General features: G+C 44.6%; 1 protein-coding gene across 2 annotated transcripts in view; it reads left to right on the top strand.

The window, feature by feature from the left end:
* Positions 1-26,395, top strand: part of LOC311271245 (endothelin-2) — a 44,135-nt gene that overhangs the window by 12,937 nt on the left and 4,803 nt on the right. The window contains exons 1-2 of one of the 2 annotated variants that reach the window (XM_084376848.1): positions 8,261-8,631; positions 20,586-20,748. In XM_084376848.1, the coding sequence (XP_084232974.1) occupies positions 8,571-8,631; positions 20,586-20,748 (224 nt within the window). In that variant the 5' untranslated portion in view covers positions 8,261-8,570. Of the gene's footprint in view, positions 1-8,260; positions 8,632-20,585; positions 20,749-26,395 lie in introns of those variants that run through there. The other variant, XM_084376849.1, reaches the window with a different exon arrangement.

Raw genomic sequence — 26,395 nt, 5'->3', positions numbered from 1 at the left:
GTGGTTTTGCAGGAGCGTGCACTGCCAACATTCAATCTGACGATTGAGTTGTGACTTTGGTATTTGAGCGAGTAACGAGCGGCGAGGTGTTGACTTCCCATAGTGCATTTGGGTAAAATTTCCCACATAGCCGTCCGTCTTAGAGTGAAAACAGAAAATGGAGAATTAATACTTGGGAGCTTTACTACCTCCACCACGGGCGTTTGTTTTCACCCGTGTCCGTCGGTTTGGCCAGAACAGGCCTTGTTAACTTTTGGTGCAGATCTGGATGAAGGGACGGGTCCAGGAATTTTGACATATTAATTTAAAATCCCCATGAAACAGAAGCCACAGAGTGTAACTGCTTCTGCTCCAGTGAAAACAATCTGGTAGGGAGGGACTCGTCCAGGATATTGGTTGGTATCTACAGTAGCCAACAGCGTTACAACGTCTACACAAATGTGTAAGTACTATATTGTGTACTACAGCTACACAATAGCAGACTGAACTTGACTGAGCCAGGAGACATTAAAACCCCGCTTTATCATTTGGCTTTGGATTTATTATCTGAGTTGGTTCTCATATGTTGTTGGCTGAAACAAACAGTCATTTGAGTCTTTGGCAGACTCGGACCGCGAGCTGTGGTTCACTCAGTCCCCGAGCGACCCGCGAAAAGATCTCCAACCAACACTAAATCACACGAGGTACGTCGGTCTCAATCCTTCAGGGAAACTGTCCTCAGGACGAGTCTGTAATAAATCTGATGTGTTTGAACTCTTGCTCTCTGAGAGAACTGTGCTGTCGGACTATTCATCAGGATGCTGTGTGGAGCAGAAATACCAAATGATGTATGTAACCAATACCATCACAGTGTCTTTGTAAAGTTAAAGCCTCGCTGACCTGTGTTCTGTTCCCACTGGAGTTATCCATACCGACAGGGATAAGCTCATGCTGCAGAGGGATCACAGGCCGTTAAACACCTGAACACAACTTAATCCTGTAGACGTATAAATACAGACGGAGGACAAGCTTTTCTTTGGCAGGCAGAATAGCTCAGGGAAAAGTGAGATTCACAGGGAAATGCACTGGTGTTATTATTCTACAGCAATCAACATTTACCCACGCTGCGACCTCCAGGGCTGGGAAACGAAGCCGAGGTGGAAGTACCGAAATCTGCAGTTCCTCAAACGGCCACTTGAGGCTCCAGAAACAAGTCAAACCCCTTAAGATGTCAAAATGTCCAACATGTTTACAGCCTGGTACAAAACACAGTTTAGGTCTGTGTAGTTTATTAATCCCTTCATGAAATCATTCTCTATAACTCGCCCATGTACATTTTATTAAGGCTTAAACTTATGTGTAGTTAAGGGCGCGGCTTCGTGCAGTCTGCTCGGCTTCACCTCAGCTAATTCCAGTCACTGAACTTCATCTCTCGGCCGTGTTTGTGGTGTTGATTTTTAGTGCAAATATCAGATGTATAATTTGTCTTTCTGGGCGGTTAATTGGACTAACAGACGGGAGGGGAGGGACAGACGCCGGCTCTTTGGATTAACAAGCAACCCTGTTGGCCCAGACAGCTGATGGAGCTGAGGGGGTCTGGAGGAAAACACCAGGAGTCCATGAGATTGTTTGTTTTTTACTTCTGGGATTAAAACGTGGATTCATGTTCACCCTCACCAAATGTAACGGACTGCTGAAATCAACTGTAATCTGCTGTAGTTCCCTCTTAGTGGAGCACTGAATGGGAGGGAGATGTCCTTTAGTCTACTCAATGAAACGTACCGAGAAGAGATGGGAAGAGACACTGCAGGATGAAGAAGAATCTGTACAGTAAAGTATTCTGTCTGTCCTGCGGTCAAACTCCAGCTGAAATTTGCTAATCTGCCAAGACAGTGACGGCCAGTACGATCTACCCTGAGCCTCATTCTGGCTCTCCAGGAGCCTGTGGGAGACTATTTAACACAGTCGAACACAGTCGATGCATCTACCTCATAATTAAACATTAATCCTACATCGTATCTTTGGACATAACTTCTGCTAGAAAGTTCCTTTTTTATGTCCAAGTTAAGTCCAGAAGATTTTAAGTCTCTGGCTCTCTTTGTTCCAGAGTTATGATATCGAGTTCGACCATTGTTTTCTTGTCTTATTCCAACTGTCACTTTTGGTTTCTTCAAACGTTTTTTGTTTTTTTTGGGCGTAACTTCAGTTAGAAAGTTCCTTTTTATACGCGAGTTTCCAGAGTTCTGGTATCGACTTTGACTCTGGTTTTTCTTTGCTGAAAGTCGTGCCAGTTTAATTAGATCTTTCTGAGTGAGAAAGAAACAAACAGTGCTCGTGAATTATCTGTAAAATGTACAGTTCTGTTGGTCAGTTCTGTTTGTCAGTTCTGTTTGTCAGTTCTGTTGGTTAGTTCTGTTTGTCAGTTCTGTTGGTCAGTTCTGTGCAGACTGGTGTGAAGGTCTTCAGTCTTGCAGGTTTGGTAATAAAGTGCACAAAGTACTGGACGGCATAAAACTTTAGTGATGGCATGAGATGAAAAGTCAGTTGGATTCCTTCCTCTGAGGGTCATAAATATCTGTACAAGATGAAAATGTCCAAATGTTTTTGTTAGATATTTCAGTCCGGACCGACTCAGTCTCGTCACCAGATCCCTTAACGGGACAACTTTATGACTTCTCTGTGCCTTTTTCCTTTTTGATGCCCCATAATGACGTTCTGGCTCATCAACGATCTCTCTGTGACACTTTTATCTCCCCGACCTTCCTCATACTCTGCCTGTGAACCAGGTTTCCCGGGGAGTGAGACATGCTGACATGTGTTGGCTCTGCAGGCTGAATCACTGCTGGTTTGAGTTTGACTGTGGGGGAAATATAAACCACCGCCTGCTGCCTGTGAGCAGCCATATTTTAAACTTAACTTTCCAGTAAACTGTTATGAAATCCATACATAACTCTGACTGTGCTCCAATATAAATCTGAATTTCACAGATTTCTCTCTCAGTATGTTCTGATATATTATGAACATGTCTCATTTCACTGATGGTTTGACTCCCCCTCCTCCCCCATTATCTCACCTCCACCTCCTCTATAATTGCGCTGTATCTTGGGGCGAGGGGAGCCCGACAGGCTTTTGTTTCTTCTTCTCTCTAATTATCCTGCCCGACGACCTGAAGAGAAGTCAAACAGCTGGTTAAATGACATGCAGACACTCGCACAAACACAAACATACTTTCTAAATTGTTTATCTGCACCCACAGAGTAAGATGAAGGTGTGTGTGTGTGTGTGTGTGTGTGTGTGTGTGTGTGTGTGTGTGTGTGTGTGTGTGTGTGTGTGTGTGTGTGTGTGTGTGTGTGTGTGTGTGTGTGTGTGTGTGTGTGTCCACAAACTCAGTGTTCTTCACAATCCACAATTTAGATTTAAATTCAAGAATAAATATAAAAAATACATACATATGTATATACTAAAGTAATTAAACATTTTTAAAAAGATAAAAAGAGCAGAATAATTTCTTTTCCTTCACATTATCATGATTGTGAATCAATAATTCAAAAGCAGACGCCGGTTGAATCACATGGCGTCTGCTTTTAGTCGTCAGCAACATCAACGTTAGCTACCGTTAGCAACGCTGGGGCCAGATGATTGTATAATTGTTCGATAAGACATTTAACAGCTCCTCAGTTATCTCATCAGTTTTAACCTGTAAGAAAAATAAGAGAGTTACGTACTGTAAGCCGGTCGTGGAGACGGAGCTTATCAAGAACAAATCTGATGCATCAAATGTCAAATTAGGCTTCAGGCAGGATACCAGCCTCACAACAGACTGAGGAGAACAAAGGTCTCGTCTACACTCATACAGATATTTCCTCCTCCGTTTAAAAAAGAAACCACCTTCGTTTTACTCAATATCTCCCCAAACACACACGAGAATGCCAAACGCTTAAACTCGTATTCCAGACCTGTAGGTGGTGGTAAAGTCTAAAAACATAACGAATGGGAGTGGCTAATTATTGTAATTTATATTTTTTTTAGTTCTATTTAGGAAGCGTTGTTTAAAAAATCTGTTTTCAGTGACGTACAACACAGTTAGTGTGTGGACGAGAGGCCAAACATACAGGGAAATGTTCCTTTTGCAAAATATCCATATGAGTGTGGACAAAGGGCAACAGCTGACCCGAACCCAACTGAAGCAGCTGGAGACTTGATGTAAACATCAGATGTCTCCAGACGCTCGTCTGCTGTGACACCGAGATCACAACCTGATCTGATAGATGACATTTACAGCCTTTATTAAGACGAAGTCTTCACTGGAGCTGCTGAGCTAACAGTGTTAGCATCAGGTAGCTCTGCTGAGCTAACAGTGTTAGCATCAGGAAGCTCTGCTGAGCTAACAGTGTTGTTGTTAGTAATGTTCGACCGCATGTCGACGATATAAATAACTTCTTTTCAAATCTATTTGGGACTACGAAACTTCACCTGACTCCATCAGCGTGGAGGTGAGGAGATAACCACTGAATTTTCATTTTTGAATTTGTGAGCTTGTTTTTGAAGGTTAGGAAAAGATTTAATGTTTACGAGACAGTCGCGAAAAACCTTAACCAAAGTGAACCCTAACGATCACATTTCATCAGTGATTAAATGTCAACATAAAACTGAAGTTTGTGAAATGTAATCTTTAGGATTCATCGACATGGACACGATTTTTCACTTTTAAACTTGTGCTGTGGATATTTTACTACTTATGCAGTTGCAGACCTGGAATTGAAGTTCCTCTTTTTACGAGCGGTAATCAGTCTTTCCCTAAACGTAACCACTCGTTTAGTCACCGAACCCTAACTGTACCGTAAATATACTTTACTTGACCGCGCCACAATCTTTCCATGAACGTGACCATGCTCTCTCCGCCATGTGCAGATGTAGCAGATAGCAAGAATTGTGTCTCCGTCCGTGACAGACGCCACTTTGATGATCGTCATCTGTAAAAGAAAGAAGATCAGCGTGCTTCCCAACATGTTGAGCCACTGACTTTGAATCATTTGGTTTGGGTTGGAGGAAAGTTGCAGCTATCATTGAATTAGAGAAGTTCCACTCCACAGGGGAAAATGTTGTGTCTGCTGTGCCTCTTCCTGTCACGGTGGTGAAAATCACTTCCTCTACACACAGTTTTCTATTTACATTTCAGGACGCCACGCTCCTTTCAGGAAATTTCACGAGATCTGGTGGAGCAATTTTGGGGAAACCCGACCAAAAGGCTCTTTAAGGAGCTCACCATGGTATCTGCCTCCCAGATGTTTGGATTGTCCTCGTTAACCTCTTTATGAATCTGGTCTACCACAACGGCCTCTCCTCGGTTAGACTGAGAGAAAGACCGCGAGACAGCTTCCCCCTAAACTGGGCCAAATAAAGACGGACAGAAACAGGGTCCACCTTTTATGGTTCTGTCATGTTCCTGCTCAGTGTACAGAACTTTGTTCCAGATGACCTCAGAATAGCTCTTAGTGAGTGCAGGCAACTCCTCAGCAATCTGCTCCAAAACAAATACGCTAGAGAATTAACTGCTAAAGTTGTGGGGAAGCTGAAAACCACACACTGAAATGATGGATGGTGGACAGAAATACTACGCACTTTTTAATTCATCAGAATCATTTTGTTGGATTAAATGCATCAAGATGTTAAAAACACAACAGCATGGTTGTTCAGTACAGTATCCAATCATCAGGTCTCATCAGGGTTTTCTTTTTTGCAAAGTAATTAAAAGCAAAAGTAACTAGTAGAGTGCACACCTCCGCTGAGGACCAACTGTTCCCTTTTGTACTCATTTGTAGATACCACGCAAAGATTCATGAGATATTCCCTGAGGAGTTAATGACAGTGTGTGAAAGAAAGTGAGACCGGGGTCCATTCAGGGCCGAGACCCGTCCTGACAAACCAACCAACCCAAGCGAAAACAACAGAAGCTCCTTCTGTCAGTTGACCAGGTGGAAAGTTTTTGAACAGCAGCCTGATTAATTTTCACAACCTGAACTAAACGGGAGATGAGAGAGGAAAGGTGTTGATTTGTTCAGGCAGTGAACAGCGAGAGTCGAAGAGTCGAAGAGAGATTTCCCTGTTTGTTGGTTGGTTTGTCAGCAGGATTTCACTTGGATGGAGGACGAGTCTCGGCCCAGAATAAACCCCTCAACCTTTGTTGTGGATCCAGGTATCGTTTTTGTTAATCTTCTCAGGGAATAATCCATGAATGTTGACACTGAAACTTAAATCTGGTGAGCTTGAATCACAGTTAAGCAGTTATGGGTGGTTTCGGCTGTCCAGTTTGATATTTGATTAGAATTGATTGAATTAAAGGGAACTGTTGGGCCTTGGCGGAGGTATACGCTCTACTGAGTGCTATTCTAGTTTAATATATAACAGCAACATGATCTGGAAACAAATCTCTCTTTATGGACGAGGGGTAGAGTGATCAGGGCAGATATTCAGCAGTCTGATTATCGCTCAGATTTTTCTGTCAGATTGCAGATAAAGTAAATTAATTTGGCTCTGACGCAGCTTCCTCACAACGTCTGATTGGTTACACGTCATAATTAACAGCCTATAAACACTGAGTAATCTGAATCTGCAAAGTAACTAGTAACTAAATGTGTTGAATAAATGTAGTGGAGAGGAAGCATGAAGAAGCAGAAAAAGGAAATACTTTTGTACTTATTTAGTTTATTTCTGTTTGTTTGAAACTTTGACACACAGATTTTTATTTTAATTGCAGATGAATATCGCTCCCAAATATCATCTTTCAGTCTCCTTGATTTCTAATCATCCGACCCCTGGTACAGATCGATATCAGGAGTCAGATGATCAGATGATTGATCATTTCAATCACTGGTGTCCCAGCACCTTCGTTCAGCTCGTCACAAACACTTACCTTCATGATGTCACCCCCAAACTCCACCAGATCCGTGTTCGGCCCGTCTCTGATCCACCACGGCAGCAGGTTTCACTCTCGTCTATGTGTTAACCTTCACTGGCTCCACTGCGTTGTGTATCTGCTCCGTTGCAGCTCTGGCAGTCCGGACTCTTCCGTAGAAGATACGCAATGCTTCTATTTCTGCACAGAGCAGACAGGAAGTCACACACCGAAACAACAACGCAACATCCGGTTAATTTTCAAAATAAAACACTTGACGCCAGCACAAAAATCTCAAAAAAGAGACACTGCTTTCGGTTGGGGACACTAACCTTTGTCTGTGTGTTGTTGTGTTTATAACACATGTATAACTGCGGTCACGTGTGAGTCTGTCTCACAACTCAAGCTGTCCGGCAGTGCTGCAGTCTGAACTTTGTGGAAACGGCAAAATTCAAAAAAACACTCACTCGGTTTTTGTCTTTTGTGAATCAGAGTTGATGCACAACATGTTTGATGGAAACAGATTTGCTGGATGAACTCTGACGTAGCAAACATTCAACTCACATGACTGATCAGCTGTTTCCACATCCAGGCGTCACGTAGCCACGTAGCCTTCACCGCGTCATCCCTCGATCAAGATACGCTTTACGTGGCCCAGTTCATTCACTCAGAACAGTTCAGGGAAACGCACCAGATTCACAGTTGGATTTTTTTGGGGAACTTTCAAAAGTTCACTTAATATTCACTAGATATTTTATGGAAACGTGGCTACTGAAGCTTGTGGGAAAGTCTTTTTCAGCCACAGTTTGGACAATATGAAAACTGTCTGCGAAGCCCGGCGCTCCTCCTGGAGACTTGAGTCCACAAACTTAAACCACTTCGAGTCAGAACGGACATTGTCCGACATGAAGAGTCTATTTAACGCTCGCTGTGAACAACAAATTATCAATCATCAGACTCTTGTTACATTATTACAGCCGTGCGCTTTGTTTTACCTCAGTCTGAACTGAGTTCATCACGTTTCAGCTCACAGTTGTTGGTGGGGTCAGCGATTCATTGGTGCTTTGACTGGTTAGCATTCATGCTGCTTCCTTCTGAACACACGTGGATGAAGGTGTGTGCGCACAAAGCAAACAGGGCTGCTCCCCATGTTTGGTGAACTCTGCATGGAGATCCCCGGAGGGACGGGGGAGAGATTTAAGTTTACAAGGAGGACAGAACCAGCAGAGAGACGTAGCTCACATGAGAGCGTGACACGGGTCAGCGGCGGGCGGAAGAGGGTGAGATTTATGACGCTCGGGCTGTGGAGGTGTCTCACTGCAGAGCGAGCCTCCCCCGTGTCTCCACCTCCTCCACCCTTCTCTGCTGCAGCTCACTCTCTCCATCTGTTGTGATCCAGCTCAGTACAGCTGTGCTGCAGCCGCTCACAGTGCCTCCCTCCGTCAGGAGAACACAGCCGGTCGGAGCCACTTCAGCGCTGCGACCCGTTACCTGACTGGATCAAGTGGACATTTTTGATCTTGAGGACCTTTTTGTCTTTTTTTCTCCGAGTGTTGTCTGGGAACCTTTTGATAAGCTCAGGTGTTTAATTCAGCAGTGTGGTGTGTGAGCGGTGCTGTAGATATCTTTACATCTCATCGCTGGAGGAAAGGAGGAATTTAAAGTGCTTCAAGCAGATTTCTCACCTGGACTCAGGATGGACTTCATTTACTTTTGGCTCCTCGCAACGACTCTGGTGTTGATCCATCAACATCAAGGTAAACCCACCTCCGATATCTGTGCGTCTGTCTCCAGTTACCTCTGGGAGGGGTGAGGTGCTGCCTGCAGCAGAGGAGCTGCACTTAATGTGTCACGTCTTGTTAAAATTGTGTTAGCACGCTCTCTTCATGAGGCCTGATTGTAATTTTAAGTCATTCCCTCTGGTAGTTGTCTTCAATAGTTCGCCGTGTGTTTGTACAGATGTTGATAATCCCAGAGGATGAATTCTTCAGTTCTTTCGGTGCCACCGATAAATCCACCTCTGTGTGATGGGTCGGCTCAAAGTTTGGTTCCTAAACAATCCATTGATCGATTCTCCTCGACCTCCTCCAGAAGGATTTGCTGCCGTGTCTTGACAAATACTTAATGAATTACCATGAAAAGTGGCTCAGACAGTTGTGTTCCCTTCAGGATTAATTGTAATAACTTTGGTGGGAACGGCAGTTTTCTACAAATAGACACTGAGCCTGATTTATCAGCGCAGACTGACCACTGCAGCTAGAAATTACCAATTTAGGACTGAGAAAAAACAGGTGTAAAATGTGCAGGGCGAGAAGTTAGCGGAGGTCTTCTGCATCAGTGGATTCACAGTCTGTATTATATAACAGCTCACAGCAGCTTCAGTGCAGCTGGACTCCAGTGGCCAGTAATTATCACGCTGATTTAATAATTTAAGATCCGTTTATAGGAATGATCCAGTCAGAGAAGATAGTAAGTTTGACAGAAAGTCAATCAGTCAGTCACTGCGCTCTTCCTGAGGTCTGGAGTTTCACACATGCAGCACAACACAGAAGATTGTGGACGTCGGAGGCGTTTCACCTCCTGGAAATACTCCATTTGGTTTGTAGGAGTGGTGGTGTCTGTAACTCATGTAGGAGTCGGCGGATTGTGAAACTCTGGGCAGATACAGATAGCAATTACTGTTATATTCTGTTGGTGTTATTAATTCCTCCCTTTGTGTCAGGAAACAAAGAAATCATCATTGAAAAACTGATCAAAGAGCACAAAGTCTTTGATACAAACAGACGTTAAAGGTGTTCTTGATAACATTCAGCCACTAAATGTGGCGCGAGTGGCGTATTAATGAGTCCTGAAAGCATTTTTCACATCCGGTTCCCTCGTTTCAAAGTCAGTGAGTTCTTTGAGGTCTGTGGTTACCTCAGGCCGAAGATATTCACACGACATAAAATACATCATAACCAGTCTGATGAATAATGGGCATAAATTCTGCAAATGTGTGACACGGTGATGTAGTGTGATGTGTTCTGTGGCGGGGAGATGTTCGCGTTGGCTCAGACTTTGGGCTTTTTCTCTTTCAAGACCTTTCACACCCACAGGAACCTCTAACACTGAAGGAAGGGGAGAAAAGCAATCACTCCTGTGTAGTCCCTCATGCAGCCGTCCTCTAGCAGGATGAATACCTCATGCTTTCTCAAAACTGTCTTCCCTTCGATCCATATTCCAAGTTCGACCACTTTTTGCTCCATAACTCTCCAGAGAGCACATCAGTTTCAAAGCTGTGGGGATAAACGTTGAGGCTGAGGGGGGGAGAGGTGCGCTGCTACTTACGCTGACCTTGTCATTAAAAAAAGTCGGGCTTGTGGTTTGGAGTCGTGAGCAGCAATAACTCAACTCATTCCCTCTTTGTTTAACTCTGTACACGATCATTACAGTCACAGCAACGAACTTTCTGACATCTGTGCAGCACCGAGCGCTGAATCCTGGGCAGATGTCACCTCCATCAGGTTAAAGAAATATTTGTAAGTCTTCGAGGGCCTCAGAGGAATCTCAGAGCTCCCCTCTGTCAACATCTCCTCTTTCTCGACCTTCCTGCCTCCTGACCTCTTCACTGTCCATACGTTTATTACCCTTCCATCTGTCTCTTCGGCCTCTCCATCCGTCTTTCTCCACCTCGTCCGGCAGAGATAGTCCTTATCTCTGCTGCCTATTTCGTGTCATCGTGTCTGACAGCCAGACATCTGAGGCTTATTAGGGTCTGCTGCAGAAAACGCAGCCTTTAAATCACAGGGCAACACCAGAGTCTCTTTCTCTAAACACCTTAGACACCAAATAAAAGCTAATAGCCCATGTAACTACAGGAGCGGCTGATTGAGCTGGGGAAAATGTCTTGATGTCTTTGCTTTGTAAAACCTTCTTAAAGCAGACGCCTCAAATCAAGATGGTTTAACTCGTGGAAGTCAGGGAACGACAGGAGAGTCCAAACACGGCCGCTTCATACCAATGACACACTGTCTTTATTTCTACCTGAACATGGTCAACTTGTATGGAAACGGATATTTATAAGATTTATGTTGACAGTTCAAACAGCGGCAGTACTAAATTAGCTAAACCAGTCTGTTAATTGTTAACTTTGGTGGTTTGCTCTGATGTAACGGTGCGTTTCTTTTACCTCAGAAGTCGGAGCTCGTAGTGATGTCATACCTGAGTTGATGCCGCTCTTCAGGAGAGGATTAGGGCCGCTGTAATTCTGACTTTAACCTTTAAAGTCTGAATTCTGAGACTCGCACTACATTACCCACAATCCCGAAGCGTAACAGCGACGTCTCTGATTGGTGGAGCTCCCTGTTGGCATGTCAGCTAGCGAGTAACGATCAAGTCATTTACGTTACGTTTACCACACAGCGACCTGATGTCTGTTTCTGACCTGCTGCGATTTCTAAAAATGAGGAAAAACGAGAGTCGGATGTTGTTGGAAAGGAATTATGTGCAGCGGTTACGAGTGATTGAACAAACTCGTACTCAGCGTTGTATCTTTCATCTTTCATCATAGTTGGTTGGCTTTTGTCCACCTCTGAAACGCTTCAAATAATGATTTCACCGATCATCAGTGGATTGAATTAATAGGAAATTCACGAGATGGCGATCACTGTTGAGCTCCACATGGAGTCCAAGACCTCCAGCATCATCACCAAAGTTCCCCTTCGACCAGCCATTTAAATGACTCCATGAGCAGTGATGTCAGTCGCACCGCTCTGAAGTCTTTTCGCTCCTTTCCCTTTCAGCCACCAGGACAACGCTGAGTCCGTCGACGTCTTTGAACGTTCACTGCTTCACAGAGTCGTTAACATATAACGGAGCAATACCTGAACGATGATACGATCCAACCCTGAGGTCTGATTTGTCTCATTTTTCTGAAACACTGCCTCTGCTTTGATATCGTGAGCATCAAACATCTGGTTCGACTCTTTGCATACTTCTCCAAGTTCATCTGCAAAGTCGGGAGTATCAAACTGTAAATAATAAGTTTTCAGTGCTTCAGCCAAGTCTTTGCTGCTATCACAGCCTGTAATGCTGACTGGCTTGTTTTCAGATTTATTCTGGCCTGTTGTGCTCCTGCTGCCGTCACCTTGACTGCTGCAAGTGTAACGTTTTATACCGACAAATATCCGACAGATCCAGGAATCTTTTCTCACTCTCTTCAACATTGTGTGGTGTAATGTGTTTTTTATGTATGTATGAATAATGCATGGATCTGGATGAGTTTAAAACGTAGGCCTACACTTCTATCGAATCTACAGACGAGCCGCTTGGATGAAATGCAGTTATGTTCTGAGCAATCATTAATTTGTGCACTTAGTTTGGAAACAGTTGCAGTTGTGTGCATGCAAGGCCCCATGTGGTCATTTATGTTGCATTGGGAAAAGATCTGTTTGGCAGTGATGGTGTCTTGTCTCCTGTCATGTCCTCCTGATTACCTAACGATCTCTTAGGCCGGAGACATACTTGTTTCTTCAGACTGTGGTCACAGCAGACGAGCTGCATGGAGACATCTGATGTTTAAATCATCTCCAGCTGCTTCAGGTGTTCAGCAGAACGCTGCAACTCTGTTTTACTGTGAAGCTCCAGAAATGTTCTGTGGACTACGAGACTTCACCTGACTTTATATCATCAGGAGGAGACGATGGCTGAGCCTGACTTTATATCATCAGGAGGAGATGATGGCTGAGCCTGACTTTATATCATCAGGAGGAGATGATGGCTGAGCCTGACTTTATATCATCAGGAGGAGACGATGACTGAGCCTGACTTTATATCATCAGGAGGAGACGATGGCTGAGCCTGACTTTATATCATCAGGAGGAGATGATGGCTGAGCCTGACTTTACATCATCAGGAGGAGACGATGACTGAGCCTGACTTTATATCATCAGGAGGAGACGATGGCTGAGCCTGACTTTATATCATCAGGAGGAGACGATGGCTGAGCCTGACTTTATATCATCAGGAGGAGACGATGGCTGAGCCTGACTTTATATCATCAGGAGGAGACGATGGCTGAGCCTGACTTTATATCATCAGGCGGAGACGATGGCTGAGCCTGACTTTATATCATCAGGAGGAGACGATGATGAACAGGGATGGGTATCGAGCATCGATACTTTTATCTTTTATCGAGTCTCAAAAAATGTCTGATACCAGATTTGAATATCTAAGGAGTTAATCTCATACGCATGCAGCGTGCTTGTTGTGAGAAGACCTAGTGGTGGTGATTGGCTGTCCTGAGGTTTGCAGGAAAGGCTACGACCAGAGACGGAGCTCAGCGCCTGTAAAGGTAATGTAAAGTTTGGATTGGAAAAAAGTTCAGGAACCGTTGTGGAGGTCGAGGTATGAGTAAAGTATCAGCATTTCTTAACGACACCCAGCCCTAATAATGACCGAATGTTTATGTTGGGGTGAACTTTCTTCAACCTCGACCTTAAACAGCTTCCTGTCGCCCTCACTTTGCATAACTGGGCTCACTGAAGGTCAGAAGGTGCAGCAGGTCCAGCGGTGGTCGAGTGCCCTCAAGGATTGTTGATGGAGAGGAGAAAACGCTTCTTACCACCTTCAGCCCAGTAAGACTTCTCCAGCCTGTCTGGAGACATCTGACTTCCAAAAGATCCAAATGAGTCTGGGAGTTTAGCCTGGCCTTCTGGTCGGCCTCAGCACCTTTATTAGCTCCCAAGAAACTTGAGTCCAGCAGTGCTAGAACAACACGCCGGATGAACAACACGCCGGATGGTGTTAAAACCTCCAGACTGTGTTCTCTGTGCACACAATCACACAATTCATGTTTTTGGGAGGCTTCTACCTGCAGAGCGGCTCCTGCCAATCCAAACAGCCAGCTCCTGGATTAGGCAGCTCATCCGCCTGTATATTGTCAAATAATGTCGAACCCCATGGAGCCGGGCAGACTCTCTCATAACAGGGCAAGAAATTAAACTTTGGCTTGGCAGTCTCCGCGGAGCCTGAACACGGGTTTTGCCTCTTGAGGTTTCCCACATTTTTTCTTTTCTTTTTTTTCCCAGAGCCACAGAATCAAACCAACACAGACGTTTGCATGCACATGTACACAAAGTATGCAATCTGGCACACAAATTATAGCTGCACTCTGAGAGCAGAAAACAGTAAATGAAATTATGGGAGCAGGAAGCGTGCATCGCTATGAGGGCTGCTCGGAGGATTGACTGGGTGCCAAAAGCGGAGACAGGAACCTTACGTCTAGGAAAAAGTTATATGTTGAAGTCTATAAAGTATGATCCTTCGCCTTCAGCAAGGAAGCAATAAACTGCCAACTTTCAGCGTACAAGCTGAAGTCGCATTCACTCCCGTACAGAGAGAGACTGGCACATATCCAAGGCAGCGTTGGCACCGACACCTGAAATGGGAAATCAGGACAAAAAATGGTGACTGGATTGAAAAATCTTAAATTGCAGCAAATTCCTGTCAGGGTTTGTTTTCTCGACAGCTCCCAGTGAACAGTTCATGCCTCCATAATTTGGTTAAAAACCATGTGTTTTTCTTTAAACTCTGGAACAGTGTTATTTGTGGTTTGTCTCATTCTGGACGTGAAGTCGAGGGGCTGTGCAGTTTGTTTTAACGTCTTTGTTAGAGCGGCTCTGCAGCGACATGAGACCACTGATGGATCTAACAAAGACTTAAATGTTCACATTGTTGTGGGCGGTTGGTGGCAGGTTGGCGGTCGGTGATTGTGCTGTATTAGACGGCTGGGTTTCCAGGAGCAACACGATCTGCCCTCAGGAGCTAAAGAGAACTGAACTGAACCAGCAACTGTGCTGCTTTTAGGGGTGGAACGAAAATGTATTTGTAAATTAAATACGATTCTCTCCTGAAAGGTCTCAGCTGAAAAGCCAATAGTCAGACCTTATACATGTGGTCGGTTGGTTGGTTGGTTGAAAACCCAGTTCATGATCTTATAATCACCTGTAACGATTTTATATAATGTTCCTGAAGACTGAACAAGTGATGGTGAAACACAACGCTACAGTCCTGACTGAGTATATTGCTGGTCGTGCTGGAGGAATGGATCTTGGTTGGTTGTTGGTTGTTGGTTGGAGGTTGGGTCTCTTCATTGGTGTTCCTGAGTCACACACTCACACACACGCACACACACACACACACACACACTTGTGCAAACACATGCACTATGATGTAATGATGTCACGTCATTTGTTCAGTTGCTGCTGCTCTGTGTGAGGTGACTCAGATGAGATGGAAGTGATTAAAGAAGCTGCCTCACAGGTTACAGTGATTATGGCTGTGGCCGCATGGTGTTTACGTATTATTTAAAAAAAATATAATGTAATAAAGTGAAAATAATGAGCTTATTGTTCCAAACAGCTGTGGGGAACTGGAAAGCAGAAAAACCAGAAGGACGAGATATTAAACTGAGATGATGACTGACGATGTGTGAGGAGGTCCGGGCCGCATGTCGCCACACTCTGTGAGCAGCGTGTGTGCAGAGAAGAAGAAGAATGGATTATACACTGATTTAGTAACGACAACATCACCAGACTCCATTAACAGATCACGTGATTTTAAGAGTTGCTGAGTTAAAACAAACTTTGTAACGTAGTGAAACTCTGTCTCTGACAGACTCTGAATCATTGTCTCCTTCTTGTAACTTCAGCATTAAATGAAAACAGTCAGTTGTTTGTTTCCTTGTAAAAAGTGTCAGTTTGTGGCAGCATGGCTGTACCAGCCTGTCTGCTTCTGTGTCTAAAGTGCTAAAGTCTTACCTGCCAACATTTAGCAGCTGTTTGAACACACTGTTTACACTGATTTCACCATTTACACTCAATTTATGAAAGAAGAAACATTTTATTGATCTAAACATGTCACATGTTACAAACACACTAAACAGTAACCAGTATAGGCGACTTCTTTGTCTGCAGATTCTGACCTCGTGGCTCCAGCCTGTTTTTGACTGACCTTGTATATGTGAACCCGGGCCGGTTCTCCAGGTGGTTCCGACCAGGATATTGCACTGGGCTGTGAATGTGTGTGTGTGTGTGGTGGTGGGTGGATATGTGATGACCGTGAATGAGTGGCGTGACATCTCAGAGCCGAATGGATTAATACCCATCACATTCTCTCCTCCGTCAGAACAAAACGCCTCAGTTCAGCCCAGTTTGGTTTGGCAGCTCGGCAGGAGACCGTGCAAACAATTTGGAAGGTCGTGTTTGTTTTCTGTGAACTCGCGCTGCAAGACAAACTCTAGATGAAGAGATAAACACTGTTCAGCTTCCAAGCGTGCAGCCAGTCCAGAGAACACAATGTCTCGCTGCACACTGCTCTCATAAATCCAACATATAGGTTATTCAGTAGGATAAAAAGGCCGAGGTGTTCGGTTGACGTAGTGTTTATCTTCCAAATGAACAGATAACTTGTTTTCTCTGCTCAAAACCACCATCGCACTCATCAAACGTCTTTGTTAGCTCAGTACAAACACAGCTGAGTGAAGAGAGCAACAAGCTAACAAACAGCGAGTGTGCAGCGTTTTACCAACTCAGCAGTAAAGTGTCCGGTGGTTTCATTAGTTCATCAGACTCCAGCAAACTTTTATTCTAAAATGTCCTGTAGATCCACCCACCAACACACTGAGTCCAAAACACAGAATTCATCATTAAATGGTGAAAAAAGCTCAGCAGGACTTGAGTTTGTTTCCAGGGACGAGGTGTCGTGACGTTTACTCTGCTGAACCACCACGACGTCATTAAAGATCTTTTTATTATGAACACCTTCAGAATGAATTTTCAACAGTCGAAGTAACATTTCACTGTCAGCCAGCGGAGGTAACCAGGCACTCAACAAGCTAACAAATTAGCCTGCTAACGATATAGAGCTAGCTCGGCTACCTGTCAGTCACATGACACCCAACTTTGAGTCTTAATTCCTCGTGTATTAATTAGTTTCCTGGCTTGTGAACAAAACGAGGACTCATTGGCGAGTTAATATCATGTCCTTGTCCTCTTACTTCTCAGATATTTGGACTTTTTCTCATTTTACATATTTTGTAAATTAGTTTTTGAAAAGTGCCTGATGAAATATCCTCATCAGTTCTCCTCCTCGTCCTCGTCACACCTTTAATGTGAAGTATGAAAATGAAAACATGAGCATCCCCGGGTAATAAAACTGTAACTCTATAAAACACTCAGGTGCGTTGTAAGAAGAACGGGTTTGATGAGCTCTGAGAACAGCAGCTCCATTCTTCTGTTAACTCTTTCTGAGTGACGCAGTAATGATGCGAGTCTGGCAGGAAGCTGCTGTGATGACAGGTGAGTGTGTCGGGTCACACAGGTGCAGGTGAACACTGACAGGTGTGTCAGGCTCAGCTTCAAGCATGTAGATCTGTTCAAGTAGGAGCTCAAAATAAACGCATGAACCTGAACAGAGCAGAATGTCTTTAACAGTGACACGCTGAAGAAACTCGTTCATCATTCGGGAAATGTAACAAAAAGTGATGGACAACAAGAAGAAGAACACACAACATGAAAACTAATCAATCCAAATATAATTACCAATAAAAAGAAAAGAAAGATATACAAAGATATAATATTTATATACACGTACAAGAAATAATTACACATCATAAACTACATTTCCTTTGAACGCGCTCTGAACACGTCCGTCACTGAGTCCACTTCTGGCTTTTTCTGGAGCTTTCCGCTCGTCTCGCCGTCGTCAGCGGATCAGCTCTGGACCCGTCACACGGTCCTGACGGTCCCGACTGTCCCGACTGTCCCCAGAATCAGACTGAACCAGAGTTGTGATTAGTTACAGCCAAACAAAACATGAAGTTCTGATGGTTGCGAAGGACTTTGTGTCGTCAGCTCTGCAGCAGTTTGTGTCCGACGTGAATCACGGCCGCTGTCATATTAGCTGTTTACAGTCGGACCGGGAGTGAACTAACGGCTCCTGCGAGGACGACGTTGTAAAAGAAACAACGGGGGGGAAATGAAACCATCCGTCGCTGACACGGAGCCCAGTGTCCCCGTCATTCTGGTTCTGTTTCATAGTGACAGACACTTCAGTTAATGAAGAGAGAACTTTCTGTTTGGCAAACATACAACACAGTCAGTGTTTATCTGACGTGAATAAAAATAATTTCAACAATCAGTTTAGACTAATCATTGCCGTTGTGAGTAGACACGCCCCCAACTCCCCTGTCCCCAGTTCACCCAGTCACATCTGGTCGCCCTGAACAAGAAACTGAATGAACCCTGCGAACAGACATCCTGAGCTGTGCAGCAAACACATGGACCAGCTGTTCTCAAGTGAGGTTCTTGTCTTCTGTGACGAGACGACGACTGAGCCTGACGACGCTCCTGCTTGTTCCCGCCGCTCGAAGCTGCTCCGGGCCGTCACGCTCACATTTCACCCCGCTGCTCTCCAACGGTCACAAAGAAAAATCCTCGCAGAAAGTTACGCTGAAGGCGACTTATGGTCAGCATTAGATACAGATACAGATGGAGCTGCTGTCTGCACTCTGATTGTTTCCGATGTATTTCTGCACATTTCATTACGGACCAACAGTCGTACCTCCAGTTATCATGTAGCCAATAGTTCAAGCAACACACGACCACGAGACGAGAGAAAGACGTTTTTAAAATGGCAGAACTTTGTGAGTTCAAACATCTGTACGATGTTACTTCACGGAGACGAAGGCTGCATCCACTGCTCACCCTCTGGACTTCAGTCGTACGTACTGTGATGCGTCAACATGTCGAGGCTGCGAGGCCAATGTGAGCAAGACCGGAGATGTCCGCATATATGGATGCAGCCGAACGGTTACTACAGAACAGCGCTTGACTCTGAGCGGTGCCCTCTTGTGGTTGTATTGTGTAACATCCATGCTAATGTGAAGGACACCTGAAGAACTTGAACAGTGACAGTTACATATCTTGAGGTGGATGTATCTGTTTTCATACGATAATGGAGCATGAAGCAGACTTCAGCTGTCCGAGTGGAGCTGGAGCGGGAGACGAGGCGACGCCCTGCGATCCTGTCAGAGGACATAAAAAAGCCTCCGAGTGTCTCTGCAGTTAAGATACTTTGTCAGATTCTGCTCTTTCGGGACACGTTGACATGTTTGCTCCGTCTCTTTCTGTCCTCTGTGACTTCTGACTCATGGCTGATTTACTCTTGGTTGATAGTGATGTTGAGCAATCGAAGCCATGAAACTTTTAATATTGTTGGAGACAAAAAAGACCCAAAGTGCCCACACTGACTTCAGCGTCCTGGGACTGATGTCAGACTGAGGGCTTGGACGTCCAAGTGTCTCTGGGAAAATAAGCTTCTCTGAGCTTCTTTGGAAACGTTACACGAATAACAGCCTCAAATATTTGATTGTGTGTGACACGGCGGTGTAAAGAGTAGACCTATACCAGCTATGGTGAGGAGAGGTGTTATTTTGTGCCTATGTGTAAATCGTTTAAGTCCGTCTGTGGACGCCCAAACATTCCCGTGTGTGCACGCAGAGCAGGATCAAAGGCTGCTGCTGCCTCCAGGCTTCATGAGCTCTGTGCTTTCTTTAATACGGACATGTGCGCATGAAGCCTGAGAGACGGAGATCAGGTGTAGAGTTACAGGACTACGTTCATCTCGTGCTGGTCGCTGTGCAGCAAAGACAGAAGGTCACACCTGGTATCAACACGTCTTCATCCGATCAGAATCTGTGGGTCATGATTTTGATTCGAGCAGGATCAGCCGGTGTTTTCTTCTCTCCGCCCGTCTGCTGTGCCAACCTGAGAAATAAAAACTTTAAAGATGTCACAGCTAGCTGAGCGTTAGCCTGCAGCGATCAGGCGACGATCAGCTGACAGGTACCAGAGGAAACTACGACGGCATCGGAGATGTTGGCTTTATGTTTTATTTTTCAGAGATCCTTTATTGAGTTTCTTGGGAAGAGGGTTCACTCTGGACAGATTAGAGAAACTGAACTTCATTTCTATCTTTTGTTTAATGAATGCTTCTGAAGGATTCAGCTGATAGTTGTTGAGATATTTATATTTTACTAAGTATCGGTATCAACCCTGGAAAAATCGTATCGGTCCGCCACTTGTTCCGACCTCGGCCACCATGACGGCGTCTGCACAGGACGGTGCTGTCGAGCAGTCTGGAGTAGAGAACAATGCTACAGGTGTCGGGGGTGAGGAGAGCTGTAAGCAAATAATGACTAAAAGGTTTTATTCCTCGGGCCCGCTGGTGCAGCTCGACTGGCCCACTGCAGTGTGATGAGCAACATTAAACAGAATCTCAATAAGAATGTAAATCTTTTAAAAGAAAATGTGTCTGAGAGCTCTCGAGGTAAGAGTTGGCACCGGTCATGGTCGTGAGTGAGTGGTAATGAGTGTGTGTGGGACGTCTTCATGACAGCTCGACGTAACCAAGACAACAGAAACATGTCACAGCAGGTCTAATTACCAAACCTAGTGAAGCTACTTAATATCGAATCTGTTGTGTTTGGATGTTTTCAGCTGAAGCGGTTAGCGGTTAGCGGTTAGCTAAACTCCCTCAATCACCTCAGTACGACTTCAGTGATGTGATGGACTGAGTGACACTTAATGACCAGGGACATAATCCATACATAATAATCAATACTAAAACAAACATTGGTAACTGACCCCCCTCTTCCTCTTGTGCTCCTCAGCCTCGACCTTCTCCATCACGAGCCCCACAGCGGAGGAGGGCCCCCGGGCGCAGCTCCCCCACACGGCCCACCGGCGAGAGAAACGCTGCTCCTGCGAGAACCAGAAAGACAAAGAGTGCATTTTCTTCTGCCACATCGGCATCGTCTGGGTCAACACCCCGAGGTGAGTCCGCCGTCAGCGAGGGGAGAGACGGCTTGTTTTCACAGTAATGGAGACGGCAGCGTGCTGATCCGTGTTACAGTTTAAAACCTGATAAATAATAAAACGGAGCAAAGATAAGAAGCGATCAATAATCAGTGTGAGACCTCCGAGGGGTGTGAAGGTTTCCTCTGCAGCAGAAGCCGGGAGGGCTTCTGGGGGAGGAAGGGAGGCAGCAGCTGCAGGCCAAAACTAAGATAAACCTCAAGTGTTTAGCCAAGTGGAGCGGATCATAACAGGTTACAGGATTACAAGTCGGAAAAACGCATTTAAAAACACTCATTACAGAAGTTTGGAAGAAGCAACCGAATCTGTGAAGCTCAGTGATTCTGTGTTTTCAGGCAGTCTGCAGGAAACCTGAGAGAAAGTTCAGCTCAGTCCTGTTCAGTTACTGCGGCTGAAAACACGTTTCCTGTCATGCTGCTTCAGAATAAAAGCTTTTAAATGACTCAATAACGGGGGGCTTTTATTGTGAAGCAGTTATAGGTCATCTGCCGGTGTCGCCTTTCGTTCCAACTCTGCTAGTAACTGAAGCAAATAACAGCCGATATGAACGTCGTCTCACTGGCTGATGTACTCGTCATCTGACACGGTCCACAGAAGCTTTTCTCAGTGCTGCTGAGGACGGTGGAGGGGGAGGGGAGGTTCTGACCCGCTGGTGCTGAACTGCGACCCGTAGTTTAACCCCACGTGTGAATCTATGTGGCAACAATCAACCCCAGAATAATTCAAACCTTCACTTCATGTCAGTATCTGTCGACTCGGCGTGGCAGCCCAAACAAAACCAACCAGTGAAGAGGAAACTGGTGACGCAGCGATGATGAAGAAGGGATGCTGGTTGTGCACACACACGTTATGTGGACGTTTGTGGCGATACGATGCAGGAAGTGATCCTCCGATATAAAACAACGCTCTGTCTGCTACAGATTTGATAAACTGGCTAAAGAAGCTTCAGTGAACAGAAAGAACCTGAACGATGATTTAATGAGCACACGGACTGTATTTTTTCTCCTTTCCTCGTCCAGATGTTCATATTTTTAAGTTGCCTGCCCTCAAATAGGAAGCAGGCGCGCAGCCTCCTTCACAATTGGTAGCAATTAACTTCATTTTAGTTCAGTGTGCACAAGCAATGAGTGAGCAGTTAGATGTGGGGCGGCTAATAAGAAAGAGCACCTTTCCTAACGAAGGGTAATTTCTGCCGTGTTTCCTCTCGCTGCTTCTAAATAGCCGTCTTAACCCTTTAACACGAAGCCGCCGAGACCGCGAAGAGTCTGAAATCAGCGCGGTCGGACCCACAAACTCTTTGCTCCTCGCAGTCTGCTGGGTTTAACCGATTAAACTGAGAAACACGTGCAGACATTGATCATAACGAGGTCGTTAAAACTGAGCTCCTTTTTTACTCTCCACACATCCAAAGCAATAATTCAACCAACCTGCGCGATTGTCTCACAAACTCACGCTCTGTTGCTTCACAACACGCTGTAATGTGTTATTTTTGTTGCTATGCCAATGAGACACATTCGAAATGAATTAAGCTGCGAGGGAGGAAGAGAGGTGTCACCGAAATAGCTTCCAGAGATCGTCCAAAAACAGCTCGTGCAGCGGCGGGACCCTCTCACTAAGCCTCAGATTGTTAGTTTAGTCTAAACATAGCAGTGCGGTGAACAGCCTCCATCATAAAGTCAGTTCCCATCACCGAGTGTACCAGTAAACTGTGTGGACCACACGAGCTCCTGAGGGCGCCGCGCTTCCTTCCACCATTTTGTTTGTGATACGTGAACTAGTGAACATGTGCTTTACTTCTGGCTCAGGCTCAGCCATCGTCTCCTCCTGATGATATAAAGTCAGGCTCAGCCATCGTCTCCTCCTGATGATATAAAGTCAGGCTCAGCCATCGTCTCCTCCTGATGATATAAAGTCAGGCTCAGTCATCGTCTCCTCCTGATGATATAAAGTCAGGCTCAGCCATCATCTCCTCCTGATGATATAAAGTCAGGCTCAGCCATCATCTCCTCCTGATGATATAAAGTCAGGCTCAGCCATCATCTCCTCCTGATGATATAAAGTCAGGTGAAGTCTCGTAGTCCACAGAACATTTCTGGAGCTTCACAGTAAAACAGAGTTGCAGCATTCTGCTGAACACCTGAAGCAGCTGGAGATGATTTAAACATCAGATGTCTCCATGCAGCTCGTCTGCTGTGATCATCAGGTTCTATTGGTGGTTCTACGGGTTGTTAAAGGTGAATCTGCTGGTCATTAAGGATGTTCTGGAGGAGGCTCATGTGAAAATGTAAGTGGTTCTAGTGCTGTTTTAGGGTGTTGCAGTGACTATCTAAGAGGTTGAAGGGTTCTTTAGGTTCTTCTTGTAGTCAGTAGGGAGGTTCTAATGGTCTTGTGTTTGGTTCTAGAGGTCATTCAGGTGGTTGAAGTGGTCCTTGAGGTTCTAGTCACAGGCTGTAGTCATCATTGAAGAGGTTGTAGGCTACCTGAAGGATGTTTTAGACATCAATATGTGGTTCTCGTTATTTACGCCCTTTTTTAAGCTGAAATCTTCACTGTAGCTGCTAAGCTAACAGCGTTAAGCTAACAGCATTAATGAACACCACGAGCTCAACCACACCTGCAGTGTGTGAATCAATCAAATCAACTATCTATATATATGATTTGATTTATTCACACACTGCAGGTGTGGTCGAGCTCGTGGTGTTCATTAACACTGTTAGCTTTAATGCTGTTAAAAAAAAGAAAATAAGAAACTCTCTGCAGATACGAGACACTAACACGCCTTTTCTCCCCATTCAGCCTCCCTCTCTGTCTGTTCACGTCTTTACGTCTTTGTTTCGTCTCGCTGCGTCTGCCGTGCGTGATGTGCTCTGATAGGTCGACATCAGTCTGGTGATGTTGGGAAGGCGGCGTGCGATGACGCCAAATAACAATAATCCATATAATCCATCCATGTCATTTTTGGGTGAACTGTTCCTTTAAATTACAACATACTTTCAGTGTAAATGTTATTTTGTGAAACTGGATGTTCCGCTCTGATTTGTATGTTTTGGATTTATTTCACCCTCTCAAATTTAAAATTAAACACATAAATCCGTTGAGATCTCCAAACGTCCAAAAGGCTGCGATCCAAACTGAAGACGGGCTAATGGACGACGGCGAGCCTCCTCCAGGACGCGAGTCACCTTCAGTGAACTCAAACCAGCACAGTTTACATAACAGCTGCCATTTGGTGGACAGATTTATCCAAATAACTTCCAGTCAAACATTTTTCTTGAACGGTCTTCAGACGTTGCTGAGTTCTTATCTGAGTTCTTATTTCCACAGATATGACTGCTGCCTTCAAGCCGTCTGTTCACATGGTGTTTTTAAGGTCACAGTGTATGATGTGACATTGCATTAGCATTGTTCATATACACTCCCACATTCTGCACGAGTAGGAGTCTGGGAAAAAACCACCAACAAGACAAACGCCATCAAACACATGCTGATTCAGCTATCAGCACTTCCTGTTTGCAGTGTGCTCAGTGATGTACAGACAGCTGTCACCAGATCACTGTGGTGCTGAAGAAAAGTTAAAATCAGTACATTTCTCAGGCCAGTTCTGCACATGTGAGGAGCTTCTTTTTTGAGGAATTCTAAGCAGATTTATGGAGTCAGCATTGGTGGCAACCTCCCACATACTGCATGAGTATGAGAGTCAGCTGCTGAATAGCTGCATAAACCACAGAAATTTGGCTGCCGGGCTGTTAATATTAAAATCGGTGCTTTTTTAAGCCTAGTTCTGTATTGAACTGATCCAAACAGTTTGAATGAGATACAGACTTAAATTTCTTCTTAACCGAAGACAGCCTGCAGCAGTAATGTGAGCAATGATGCGTTCACTTACCTTAGGGAACAAACAACATAATAAGTGATGAATAATCTGCAGTAACTAACTCATTTTACCTCAAAGATTTATCATTTCCACCTGCACGGTTACAGCGGTCAAAGGTAAAAATATCTACAGTTGTTTTGAAGGCAGGAAGCGATTGCACCTCTAACCCGGAGTAAACCCAGCTTTACATAGAGTCGGGTAGAGTAGAGCCGTAACTCATGCAGCTGCAGCTCAGTCGCTCAGGTCACTGAGATTTATTCATCCTCGTGGTCAAACGCAGCAAGAAGTGCAGTTAAAGTGGGAGAGCTCACTGACCCTCTGACAGATAAGTAGAGACATAAAAGTGGAAGTGAGGCCAGCAGAGTGATAAGAAACAACTTAAAGTTAACAAAGTGTAGAAAGGAAAATAAATGCGAGCGCAGAAACGAGCGGACAGAAGCTGGAGAGCGTCGATGGAGGAGGGCTGCGAGATGAAAGGGTCACATTTTATCACTGCCACAAAATGGAAATGGGAGCCAGATGTTTCACCGTTTAAAGGGTTAACTTCGGTATTTTTCAACCTGGATCCTATTTTCCCTTGTTTTTCAGTCTGAGTGACTAACAGGGACAACTGTTTTTGAAATGGGTCGAGTGATGAACGAGTCCTCTGGGCGATCACACGTCGTCATAGTGCAGCAGGAGTAAGATCCTTTTAGTTTAACCAGAAACAACCACTCGCCACAGCCACCAGACTCCATTTACAGAAACGGTCATTTAATCGTTGCAAACCAAACTTTATTCAAACAAAATAAAACTCACCAGCCTCTTTCATCCTCTCACTGTTCCAACAATCACCAGCTCTGGTTCGGTCAAAATACACTTTCAGTCCAGCTGGTTACCGGTGAGACATCAGGAGAGGAGCGGGAGGGAGGCCAGACGTCAGACAGCCAGCGAGGGAAACATTTTCACACGTGACGCGATGGATTAAGATTTACTTTAAACAAACCAGAGTTAGTGATTGTTGGAAGAGTGGGAAGATGAACCAGGAATTTTCTTTTGTTTTACTGACGAGTTTAGATGAAGTTTGGTTTAAGATGATAAAATGATGTTTCTGTGAATGGAGTCTGGTGTCTGTGCTGAGCCACTAAACTACCGTTAGTGTGTTGTAGTATAAAGATGCTCCGTCACTTCATTCTGAAAATATTAAGAATATCTTATAAATTTACAATTTAATGAACTTTATCTTGAAACGTGACTTTTCATGTAAATATAAACTTCATTCAGGTTTTACAGAATCTGTCCGTTTAATTACGACTTCATCGTTTATCTTTGACTTTTATTCTGAAACTTTCTGCCAGATATTTTGACTTTGTTCTCTTATTGTCTGTTGTGTTGTCTGTTGTGTTGTCTGTTGTGTTGTGTTGTCTGTTGTGTTGTGTTGTGTTGTCTGTTGTGTTGTCTGTTGTGTTGTGTTGTCTGTTGTCTGTTGTGTTGTGTTGTCTGTTGTGTTGTGTTGTGTTGTCTGTTGTGTTGTGTTGTGTTGTGTTGTCTGTTGTGTTGTCTGTTGTCTGTTGTGTTGTCTGTTGTGTTGTGTTGTGTTGTGTTGTCTGTTCTGTTGTGTTGTGTTGTGTTGTGTTGTGTTGTCTGTTGTGTTGTGTTGTGTTGTCTGTTGTGTTGTCTGTTGTCTGTTGTGTTGTCTGTTGTGTTGTGTTGTGTTGTCTGTTGTGTTGTCTGTTGTCTGTTGTGTTGTCT

Source organism: Pagrus pagrus (assembly GCF_965226575.1).
Source record: "Pagrus pagrus genome assembly, chromosome: 16".
NCBI classification, from domain to species: Eukaryota; Metazoa; Chordata; class Actinopteri; order Spariformes; family Sparidae; genus Pagrus; species Pagrus pagrus.
The sequence above is the reverse complement of the archived record's forward strand: the minus strand, read 5'-3'. Positions and strand labels throughout refer to the sequence as shown.